The sequence below is a fragment of the Thermobia domestica genome, chromosome 5 (assembly GCF_964235325.1).
Source record: "Thermobia domestica chromosome 5, izTheDome1.hap1.1, whole genome shotgun sequence".
NCBI lineage: Eukaryota > Metazoa > Arthropoda > Insecta > Zygentoma > Lepismatidae > Thermobia > Thermobia domestica.
The window spans coordinates 85765832-85778654 of NC_137458.1; the positions used below are offsets into that span (position 1 = coordinate 85765832).

Here is a 12823-nt window from a genome sequence, read left to right on the forward strand (position 1 = left end):
CTAAAGGAGACGGTGATGATGAGAAATAAATGAAATGGTGGGAGAAAGAAAGTGGCTGGAAATGGAAGAATCCCGAGGAAACCCACACACACGGTGTCTGTCCACCACAAGGCTCACTCGGGAGCTCCTTCATGGCTAAGCGGTTAGCGTACGCGCCTTTGGCGTGGGAGACCCGGGTTCGATTCCCGGCGGGAGCTCATGTGGTTCGGATTCCACGTTAATCAGTAGGTCCACGTCTCATATAGCCTCGCTGTTGAATGGGACGTAAAACTCAAAATCACCTCACCTCAAGGCTCACTCGGCGTGAGCTAGGATCGAACCAGAGACCCCAGGCACCACAGGTGAACGTCCCCATCTACCCTCGTATTTAAGATTTACTTTGTTCACTTACTAGGGAACACGGTGGCTAAGAATCCCTGGTTCAATCCCAGCCCATGTGTGTCTGTGGTGGACAACATAGGTTCTGTAGATCTTCTCGGGGTTCTTCTGTTTACTCCCACATTCTACCCATTATTTCATAAGCAATTATCTTGATCAATCATTCGTACACTTCAGCATACAGAGCATAATCGTAGTCCGCAAAATTTCATTTTACATAGGTAGGTAAAAAAAAAAAAATCATTTTACAAGTACACAAAATTCTTACCTCTTTCATTTCATTAAAAATTCCTGTCAACTATCCACAGAAATTCCTTGTTTGGAAATCAACAGTACTTCCTGTATAATTTGCTTACAGGAGAAATTTCCAAGTGACACACACAACACACCGCTATAACTTTACACACAAACATAACACTATTGTGAAACAGTCATTCCAAACAATATCCAGGAATCACGGTCATTACTATGAGAACAAAAGTTTAATTCCACTGTAGCCTTGATGCTACAACTGGTATTTCACAGGAGCCGCAAAGACTACTGAGAAATGAGATCAATTATTGATGAATTCACAGTACACGAAGAGTCCTCTCTCACTGACAATGAGTCATTTAGGGCGAAACAACAATGACTCATTCCATGCAGGTGAAACAAAGTTTCGTGCTGCAGAAACTTAGATACATTACCTCGTGGGGTCACTGCAGTGCAGAAAGGCCTTCAGAGATTACATGAACGACATGCGTTTCGTTGGCATTGGCACTCTTTCGAGAATCTCACTCTCTGTGCTGCGTAACATTCCCAGGATATTTTCCTCATTCTTATCTGGTTCATCGACTTCATGAGAACGAAATGTTATTGAATCAGTTAATAAAGCATTGACTAATATTAGCACAACGCTAATAAAGATTGGAAATGACCTTCTGGTTATCTGCATCAAGCATGTAAATGAACTGTTTGCTGTTATTGATTATACGATTATCTCCTATACGCTTCATAATTTCATAAATATGCGCCCTTATCTCTGGGCTAGTGGCTAGTGTGTTTGCTTTTGACGCACGAGGTCTCGAGTTCGATTTCCGGTGAGGGAGCTTCGAACACATTACAGTGGTTCAGATCCCACTTTAAATTGTAGATCCCGTCTTATATAGCCTCACAGCTGACTAAGGGCTGTAAATACAATGCAACCAATCAGCATTTGAGGAATTTACAAAGAAATATTCACTAACAGAGGAACTAACGCTTGTAAATGAAATCTTTCAGGTTTGTGTCCCACGGTTATGCTGCCTAGCCTAAAGGAGACGGTGATGTGGAAAAATGAATAAAAATGGTGGAATAAAGAAAGTGGAGGAAACGGAAGAACCCCGAGAAAACGCACGCACATCCATCACAAGGCAACCCTGGGTACACTTAGTATTCCGTGGGACACTGATGGTACTATTCTATTTATTATTATATCATAGACGTATTATGTATGTCTCCTCCAGGAGGGCACTCTCAGAACTCAGAGAGAACAGTGCCCCCCCCCAAAAAAAACATGTCTGGAAGAAACACTGATTATATGTAGCAGGTCTTCTCTATGCTCCGTTTATTATTAATAGATTTTTCGTGAATAAGTAAATAAAACATGACAAACTGGACAGTAGAATATGTACAAACTCAAACCGTTTTCGAAACCTTTCATCTAACTGTCCGATAATTACGACGTAAACAAATTGCGTAATATATATATATATATATATATATATATATATATATATATATATATATATATATATATATATATATATATATATACAAAAGGAAAATAAGTAATTATTACAAACTTGAATGATCACGTAAAATCATTCGAAGTCTTGATACATTTCCCAACTTGAGCTAAGTACAATCAAAAAGGAGTTTGTTTTGTGTAGAAATGTCTGCCCAGAAGTTTTAGAGTTTAAAGACTGAATTTGAAGAAAAGTTCCACGATGTCAGGTCTATCGAAAATGAGCTCTGTCTGCTTTCTGTCTCTTTATCAATCAACGTTAAAAAACTGGAATTAATAGAAACTCAGTACGACTCAGCTCTAAAGCAAATATTCAGTGAAGTGAGAAAGAAACAATAGGTTTCCAATTATAATCTGATTTTTGCTTATGTTCGTTGTTTTTTAAAGAACTACAGCATTAGATAAGATATTATGGATTTACTCATTTTATATTTTATTTGTTTATTACTATTACTATTATTATTATTATTTGCTTGTGGCCCGCTCTATGATGATTTGGCCCACTTAAAAAACTGAAAATGAAATCTTGAAGTTTTACGTCCCACGATTAGGACGGCTAGGATAAGGAAGACGGTGATGATGAGAAATGAATAAAGTAGTGGAATGAAGAAAGTGGGAGGAAACGGGAGAACCCCAAGAAAACCCACGCACATGGTGTTTGTCCATCACAAAGCTCACTTGGCGCGAGCTGGGATCGAACCAAGGACCCCATGCACCAGAGGTGAACGCTCTACCACCGCGGCCCCAAAGCTGAGTTCTACATGCCTGCTGTATACTGTTTCCACGGCTGTATACTTTAAAATTTATTTTCTCATAGCAAAATGCAAGAATTTATTTCTTGGCATAAAAAAAAGAAAAAAGAAAGGAAGAAAGAACAAGAAAAGTAAGAAAGAGAGAGAGAGTGTGTGAGAATACATCACGGATCACCTGCATATTTACCTTCTTCCCTTTCTCCTTCATCTATAATTTAGGAAATTAAATTTTAAAATCATCAGAGTACTTTTCAGGAAACAATAGTTTCCAAGACAGATCATCTAAGAAAGAAAAGAAAAAAAGAAAAGAATACAAAATTAAATTCAAAATGTTCTTTGTGAAGGTTGATGTAAAGAAGTATCCGCTTTGCTTCAGCATTTTACATTTCATGCAGACAATTCATTTTTAAAAAAACAGAGAAGAAAAAAGTAGTCAGATCGTTCAAGCTGAAGAACGAACAGGAAATCGAAAGTTATTAAAATTGTTCTAATCTGTGATGAATGAAGATCATAACATGTTTTCTGCTTCGCAGAGCGTATCATACATACATAGTTACTTTTATTTTTTTATTTTAATGGTGGGTTACATTCGTCCAGAAGAAGCTTGTTTTCTAACATGTGGCAAACACAATACAACGAAGTGAAAGCAACTGTGTTAATGCTGTATAATAATCAATAATACGCATAGATCTAATCCTAGGCGCTTCATATTAATAACGAAATATCACAAATTTAAAACAAAAGAAGATAAGCATCCAGAAATTAAGAGAAATGTCACATTATGTCTCTCACATATATTCTGGTTGAAATAAAATTGAAACGAAATGAGGTTTAGTTTATCTTTCTTTGATACGCATTTTATGGTCAAGATAAATTATAAATGTAACGGTATGGTCATAAAATAATTGATAGACGAGAATTAAAAGAAACGGACGACTATCTCCTCCCAAAAATGAAGTGACGTGATTCTAATTGGCTCACATGCCCTGAATCTGAACCTATTATCCTTCACAGTAAAAGTTACGAGCACCATTCAGTCACCGCGAACCCCCACTTCAAAAGTGAGCTATCACTTTTATGTAGCTCGTTCTTATTCAAGAGTACATCATATCCTAATGCCCTAATTGGTGAGTTACTGAAAAATGCTTTATAATCATAATCAGCTTTGTAATATATCATCATCATAGTCAAACAATGTTGATCCACTGCTAAGAAGTCTCTCCAACTTGTATCCACAACCATCGATCTTGGACAATTCTTCTCCACGTTACCTTGCAGTGCTTCTTTATTTCATCACACCATTGCTTTTGTCTCTTGGTATCCAGTGAAGAATTATTCATCGACCCTTATTTCTCCTGGCAATAATCTGGTCCATTGTCACTTTGATATCTTTAACTTAGCGATAATATACATTAGAAAAATACCCCTGTCATCTGTCCGATCCATCTGTCAGTCTTTCAACTATCTTTGCGGGTGATTCCGAGAGTATATTGTGTTGATTTAAAAATCTACACATTAATTTTTGTATAATTTACATAAATAATTATAGTATATTGATTATATTAATTGTCATGAATTTTTTTAATTGTTTTTTAAGATTTTTCACATACAGTATTTTGCACTTTAGTTACTGTTCTCCTTAGAAGAAGTAGCCGTAGGAAAAGATTTTTTTTATAAACATATGGATGCTTGGTGAGCTGGGAGGCTGATCGTATAAATACGGTCCATGTTGTGTGGGGGAGGCACTCTCTTCTCAACCACTAACTTCTTCACAACTCCCAGAGATCCTTACCCCTCTGCGCCTCCATTAGTGAAGGGACGCAGGGATGAAGTTTTCTACCACTCAACCGGACTTACACAATGAGTAGTCGGCTCTGAGATATACCCTATCATTTCTTTTTAAATCTTAGGAAATTAGGATATTTTTAGATAGGATGAATTAAGGATTTTTAGTTAGATTCCTATTATAAGGGAGTCTACCTTTTATTTTTTGATGTAGTATTTTTAAAATATTTTGCTTAATTTTATTTGGGCAGCTCTCTTAAATGATAGAGACTGTTCATTTTAAGTTAATAATGATAACTCTTCTTTCGGAATAAGTGAGCCTGGAAGAGGGTTTGATAGAGATAAAATTTAGCTATTTTTTTTAATAGGTGATGGCGGTCGTTATACGGCGAACCAGATAAAGGTTTTTTTTTGGAACCGCTTTCGGAATGAGGAGGCGCTGTTCTTTTTTGCTTTTTAGTACCCAGTCGCCTGAATGATGTCGGCTGCGGATTTTTTTTTTAAGAATATTGTGGTTGTCTCTTGAATGAGGGGGCATTCACTGAGTTGTTATTGCCTTTGGAATGAGGAGGCATTTAGAGTTTTAATTTTTTAATTGTCTCTTGAATGAGGGGGCATATAGATAAACATTTTTGATTGTCTCTTAAATGAGGGGGCATTTCTGATTGAATTTTTTTAACCCAGCTATCTGAGTGATGAATAGCTGCGGATTTTTTCTATTATTTAAGAAATTTTAAGTAGGAACAGCTGAATTAAAGCTGAAAGAGTAATTTCATTTTTAACCTGTAGAAGATCGAGTGAGTCTTCTACTAGGTCCCATTTTTAAACAGTCGTCTAGTCGAGTAAGCTGGCGACAAATATAATACTAGGTTTGCTTCGGTCGGGGATCGAATGAGTCCTCTTCCGGAATGGATATTGGCCGCTCGGCTAAATGAACTGACGGCCTAAAAGATAGTAGGTCGAAGAATATAATTTGATAAGAACAAGAATATTAATATTGTAAAAAAATTGTACAAAAATTGTAAAGAATTTAAGGGAACTCATTAAAGAATTAAAACCAAGATAATTATTTTTTTTATGTTTAATTTTCGCAAATACAAAGATTTATTCACAAGTTATTGAATAGTCTCTATATTTTTCCTGTTACTTGTGTAGCTCTATTCAAGGAAACCGTTAGGATTTTTTTTTAAATTCTTTTTTCCCCGGATTAGACCGGGAAGGAGCGAAATTTTCACTTGAAAGTATATATGTAATATATTATCAACTATATATATATTATAGAGAACTAATTATATGTGTGTTTTATAGTTAAGCGACACATATTATTGGCGCCCGAAACCAGAGACAAAGTGAAAATTATTTTTGTATAGAGACTAAGTGAGAGGAAGTTTATAATTTTTAAGGGAAGCATTAATTTATGAAATTACGTTCGGGAAAGTTTTTAAACATGGCAACGGGACTAGATATAAGAACTATTTGCGAAGCACTTGGACTAGAATATAGAGAGGGTGTTAGCTCAGAAGAAATAATTTCTAAGATACAGGAATTAAGAAGGGAAGAGAACAGGCGCGAAGAAGGAAGTAATTCTGCTGGAGATAATGAAGAAATGGAGTCAAATATTAGTCAAAGTAAATGGGTGGAAGAAATTAGGCTAAACCTACCTGAATTTACAGGAGATATTCCTAGGGAGGATCCATTTGCGTATCTAGACGAATTAGAAGAATTTAAGCAAGCTAAGAAGTTAAACGATGAACAGCTATTGGAATTAGTTGTCCCTCGAACATTGAAGAAAAGCGGGAAAGTTTGGTTTGCTTTTAAACAACCCTTTTCTAGTTACAAGGAATTCAAAAATTCTTTCTTGAAAGAATATTTTAGTTTCAATTACGAACAAGAGATTAAACAGCAATTGCAAAATAGTTTTCAAAAGGCTGACGAATCTTTAGCTTCGTACACGAGACATATAGCGCTTATGTTCAGCAGATTAGAAGATCCCCCGGATGAGAAATCTCAGGTCGATTTCATTATGGAGCGTTCTCACCCAAGATTCAGACAGCTGTTATATAACAAGGAAATTGTAACTCTGAAACAGCTAGAAAGCGAAAGTTTGAAGATCCAGCATCTTCTTTTGAGTGAATTATTATATCTACCCGAACGAGAGGCACCCAAGGCATGCAATCCTATTGCAGCGCTAGAAAGAGCAGAAATGGGGCGGGGAAGTAATTTATTACCCTCGGCTCTTGATCCTGCTTATTTTAAGCGTGGACAGAATGACCGCAAGGAAACCGTGACGAATTCTCGCTGTGAAAACAAGACTTTTTCTTGTGATTTTTGTCACAAACGGGGGCATGTTAGTAAGTTTTGTAGAAAGAAAAAAGAAAATAAGAAGGAGAGCTCTGTGGTTCATACGAAAACACATTCTTCTGAAAATAAAGCCCAGAAAGTGAATAATCCAGTAAAAGAACCGCTTATTCTCTGTAAGATTTGGGGGGAAAGTATTGAATTATATGCTGACAGCGGAAGTGAAATTTCATTAATAAATTTATCCCTAGCGGAGAAACGTATAACGAAAGGTGCAAAGATGAAGAAAGAAAAAATAAAATTACAGTTGGCTGAGGGAGAAACAGAAACTGTAGGTGTCATGTATGTTAACATTTACATGAAAGGAAGGAAAGCACGTGTAAAATTGCATGTTTTAAGAGACCTCGCTCATGACTTGATCGGCGGTAGAGATTTAATAAGTGAAATGAAATTGATTTTATTAATTTCGCAGAATTCGTGGACATTTGAAGACGAAAAGCGAAAATTTCCTTTTGAGAAATCAACAAAGCCACTGAAGTTCACCGGAATGATACGGCCGGTTGATAGAAAAAGTGTGGATCGAGTCCAGAGAAAAGAAGATAGAATTAGCGTAGCGGATAGGAATTTCCAAGAGGAAAAAATGACAGAAAATTTGAGAGAGAGAAAACATTTTAGGGGATACAGAGTAAGACACTTATCCCAACATAGAGAAATAGGAAACATTAATTCCGTGATCCCAAAAAACGGATTTTTGATGCCGGCGAGGGTAGCCGGGGAAAGGAGAAAAAAAGTGTCTTTAGCAAGACTAGAGCACCTGTTATCAACTGTACTGTCTTTGGCGTAAAGTCTAAAATGTTACTGGATACTGGGGCTTCTGTTTCGGTTTGTTCTAAAGAACTCGCAGATAAATGGGTACAAAATGGGGGGCAAGTAAAAGAAAATTCCTTGACCCTAAGAGTAGCCGATGGGACCACTGTTGCATGTGGAGAAATTACAGCGACAGTAAAATTTTATGAATTCACTGTTAAACACAAATTTATCATTCTCGAAAAACTTTTGCGAGAAATTCTGGCAGGAAGAGATTTCATTTCGAAGGTGGGGATTGTAATAAATCTTTCTAGAGGAGGATGGTATTGCGAGGACATAGAACAGCCGATTTGTTTATTTGATAGTGATTTCCCAGAGAATTTAATTTTAGATTTTGATAGAAAAATAGAGGGAAATTTACAACCGATAGTAGATAAATTAGACATAGGTGGAGAATTTAGACAGAGAGTTATTGAAATGCTCATAGAAAATAGAGAAGTTTTCTCAGAAGAACCTAAGGTAACTAATGTTATAGAACATCATATAGAGCTAAAGGAAGATAAGCCAATTACAGCTAAATTAAGACCCTTGTCAGAAGAAAAAAGAAGAATTATGTGCCAGTTACTAGATGAGATGGAGTCTCAAGGAATCATAGTTAAAAAGCCTACTAAATATCTCAGTAGCCCATTATTACACAAAAAGAAATCGGGATCTTTCAAAATTATATTAGATGCGAGAAATATTAATAGGGTTACGAAAACTGATAAGAGTCAATTACCTGACATACAGGAAACTATAGCTCACCTTGGGGGGAAGAAGATATACTCAATTTTTGATATTTGTAATGCTTATGGACATATACCTATAGCAGAAGATTCTCAAAAATACACAGGCATGCTTACATGTCAAGGGATATATCAATATGCCCGTGGGTGTTACGGATTATGTACATTACCTTATACGTTGAATAGAATGATGCAAATAGTACTTGCAGAATGTTATTTTAAGACCGCAATTGTGTACTATGATGATGTAGTGGTCGCAAGTGAGAGTGAAGAACAGCACTTAGAAGATTTGCGAATAGTATTTGAGAAATTGAGAAAAGCGAATATAGCGCTCAATTTTAACAAAGTACAGTTATTTGTGAAATCTTTCGATTTTCTTGGTTTTCATATAGAAAACGGGAGTGTATCGTGTGATCGAGAAAAGGTTAGGATGGCCAGACAGATAAAGAGACCTAGGGGTATCAAAGATCTACAAAGAGTCCTGGGGTTTTATAATTATTTCAGATCAGCTATACCGAACATGGCGAAAATTACTGCTCCTCTTTCCCAACTTTTGCGTAGAAATGAAAAGTTCAAATGGACAACTGAATGTGAAGATGCTATTAAGAAACTGCAACAAATCCTTGAAAGCGATCCGAAGTTGCTTTTGCCAGATTTAAATAAGGAATTTTACCTATTCGTGGATACATCGGATATAGCGACGGGGTTTGTGATTTCTCAAAAAGATAGATGGAAAGAAGCTCAGAGTAATCGCGTATGGATCTAAGAAACTGACAGATTCTCAGCGGAAATACAATACTACAATGAAGGAACTTCTTGGGATATTAATCTCTATAGAGAGATTTGAGAAATATTTGCTGAATGCACCCACAGTATTCGTATATACTGATCACATTTCTTTATTACCTCTTTTGAAAGCAACCAAAGTACCTGCTGTTGTTTGCAGATGGATAAATAGAATTAGTAAATACCCTGTTGTTTTGAGACATTTAAAGGGAAAGGCCCTGTATGTAGACTATTTGAGTCGCATACAGGATGATTACACAATCCCGGAGGAATATGAGGGAAATGATTTAATGAATGAATATTATCCCTTAGAGGACGTCGGAGACAACGGGTTCTTGAAACTAGAAATGAGTGATAGAAAATTGATTGATTTTCAGGAGTTACCTAGAGAAGAAGTCAATATAACTGCTTTTTATAATAGCGGCAGTTTGAAAGAAGAAAGAAAAAAGAAGAAAGGTATTAGTAGTATACCGAGATGTATTTTACATAACTTTGGTTCGGAGGAAATAAAAAGAGGATTTGAAGAATTACCTTTCCTTGAAAAAGATGAAGATTCACACGGAGAAGAAAAAACAGTGGATAAAATTGTTAACGTTGAAGAATTTAAGAAAGCTCAGAGAGAAGATGACGAACTGGGAAAAATAATAAAGCTTTTTAGTGGGAAAGAAATAGTTTTAGAGGGAAAGCAGTATAGCCGGATTAAACGATTAGCTGAAATATCAATTATTGATGTCGATGGCCTACTAAAGAGAATAGTTACGGGTAAGGTAACCAATGATGCTAGATTTGTTATATGGGTTCCTAGTAAATTAAGGGATCTTGTATTGAAAGCTTTGCATAGTTCTGTTTATTCCGGACACCCTGGAATAAAAGGAACCATTTTGAAAACTCAGACGAAGTTTAGTTGGATAGGAATGAGTCAAGACATAACACGCTATTGTTTAGCTTGTGAGACATGTGCGAAGTTTAAATCGTCTACAAGTAAGAATACGGGGTTTATGAGCAGTACTCTAGTAACCAAACCTGGTCATACGCTATATGTAGATATACTGGGTCAAATAGTCAAGGGGACAGGAGGTTTTATGTATGCTTTTATAGCAACGGATGCGTTCTCAAGGTTTACTAGAATATTTCCATTAAGAAAGATTTCCGCCAGAGCTGTGTGCGACTGCATAATGACAGTATTTTGTCAAAGCGAATTTTATGAAGTTCTGGTTTCTGATAATCATTCAATATTTAAAAATAAGCTTTGGTCTGATACCCTGAAGCTATTGAAAGCTAAAGAGGTGCACACTGTTAGATATAGACCCTGTGGTAATAAAAGCGAAGTATATTGCAAGAAAGTTAAACAGCTTTTAGCTATGTACTGTAAATCACATCCGCAGTGGCCTAATAATATTAAAGAAATTGAATTCGCTATAAACAATCAGATTTGTTCTAGCACCTCATTCTCGCCGAGTTTTTTACATTTTGGTAGAGAAATGAGGGATCCTTTTGAATTAGTATCTAATGAGATGCGAGTAAAGGAGAACGAAAATAATGTATTGAATTATGTGAGAGACACGGCTAAACGAATATCTGAAGCCAGAGAATTAGCGTTAAAAGTACAAGAAAGGACTCACAAAGAACAAGAAAGAAAATATAATGTTAAAAGGAAAGAGAATCCGTATAATGTCGGAGATAAAGTTTGGTTAAAAGCTATAAGAGTGTCGTGCGCCGCAAAGAGGGAGACAGCAGGTTTATTAGCAAAGTGGACGGGGCCTTATGTTATTAAGAACAAAATCGCTCCTAATAGTTATGAAGTTGAAGACTTAGTTCGAAAAACAGTGTTGAAGGTTAACTGTGATCAGCTTAAAAAGTATTATGACAAACCAGACTTTGTAAATAAGGAAACAGAAAAAGAAATTGCTACTCCAAAACGTTTGCCTAGAATGTCGTACAATTTTCGATACAAGTAAGAGTATAAATGTACAAGTTAGAGTACTTTAAGGTAATTTTTTTTGAAACAGACTTTCTTACTTTTTTTTCTTTCCTTCCCAAAATCCTCTGTGACCCCTATTTTCTGAATAGAAGAGAGTTAATCATAATTAGGGAAACAGAGAAATAGCCGAAGAATTGAGGGAACAAATGTGAGACTTCTGACCAGAGAAAAAGAACTTTGAACCGTAATAAATTTTAGAGGGAAACCTTCTCTGAAGACAGAACCAGAGGTCATGGAAATAAGAGACGAAGGGGTGGGTTCTTACCCTTCGACAAGTGAAATGTGAAAATGAAATTGGAGACTACTCACAGGCTTCTCTCGTATATTTTTAGTGGAAACAGTTCACAAAGTATTAAGATGGATTTATTGAATATCTTTCTATGGGAACTGGGCAGATCCATGTGATTATAAGAACGAGAATTCTAAAATTCCTCATTCAGTACTAATTTCTGGAGTTGAGAAGACCGCAGTTTTTTCTTTTTGTTGTTGTTGGTTCGCTTAGTTTGTCAACATGTCCTTTAAACTACCAATGAATCACCGAAACGTATATGTATCGGCCAGACCGAAAGCCTTCCCGAGTCTGGATGTCGAGCTCTTGTTCCAGGTGGACAGAGCAAAGAATAGAAACAAAAGAAAGAGGAGGGAAGAAAACCAGCCCAGAGGTCCAGAATCGACGAGTGCAGAAACAAAAGACTGGGACCTTCCCCTTAGTCTAGTTCAGCAAATTGAAAAATTAAGGGGACAAGAAGAAAAGAGAAAAGAGGAAAGGGAAGAAGAAAAAAAGGATGAACCAGAAGGAAAAAGGCAAAAGATGGAGCAAGAGCTTCCTATAGAAGAAGAGGATGACTATTTATCCATCTATACTGAGAGCATCGGGACACCCCCAACCCCCGGGAGAGATATTGACTGGGAAGAACTAATAGAGTCAAAACTCAGTGGAGAGTGAGTGAACTTTTCAAAGTGAAGTGTTTTGTGAGTGACAGAGTGTATATAGTGTTATAAGAATATTTATAAACTGTGACTTTTTTAATAACACAGGAACAAATGAAAACTTTTGCATAAAGGACTTTTTTGGAAATTCAGAGGGTAAAACAGTCTTTTTTTCTTTTTTTTAAGTTTTTTCTTTTTTCTTTTAGGAAAGGTTATTATGTGTTGATTTAAAAATCTACACATTAATTTTTGTATAATTTACATAAATAATTATAGTATATTGATTATATTAATTGTCATGAATTTTTTTAATTGTTTTTTAAGATTTTTCACATACAGTATTTTGCACTTTAGTTACTGTTCTCCTTAGAAGAAGTAGCCGTAGGAAAAGATTTTTTTTTATAAACATATGGATGCTTGGTGAGCTGGGAGGCTGATCGTATAAATACGGTCCATGTTGTGTGGGGGAGGCACTCTCTTCTCAACCACTAACTTCTTCACAACTCCCAGAGATCCTTACCCCTCTGCGCCTCCATTAGTGAAGGGACGCAGGGAT

The 12823-nt window shown here is 36.2% G+C and overlaps 1 protein-coding gene across 5 annotated transcripts in view; it reads right to left on the minus strand.

Annotated features, from left to right (window-relative positions):
• numb (NUMB endocytic adaptor protein) overlaps positions 1 to 12823 on the minus strand; it is a 431069-nt gene that overhangs the window by 232472 nt on the left and 185774 nt on the right. Inside the window, exon 1 of one of the 5 annotated variants that reach the window (XM_081758765.1) lies at positions 647 to 899. The exons of the other annotated variants lie outside the window; for them this stretch is intronic. Coding sequence (XP_081614891.1) covers positions 647 to 655 — 9 coding nt within the window. The 5' untranslated portion in view covers positions 656 to 899. Of the gene's footprint in view, positions 1 to 646; positions 900 to 12823 lie in introns of those variants that run through there. 5 annotated transcript variants of the gene reach the window in all.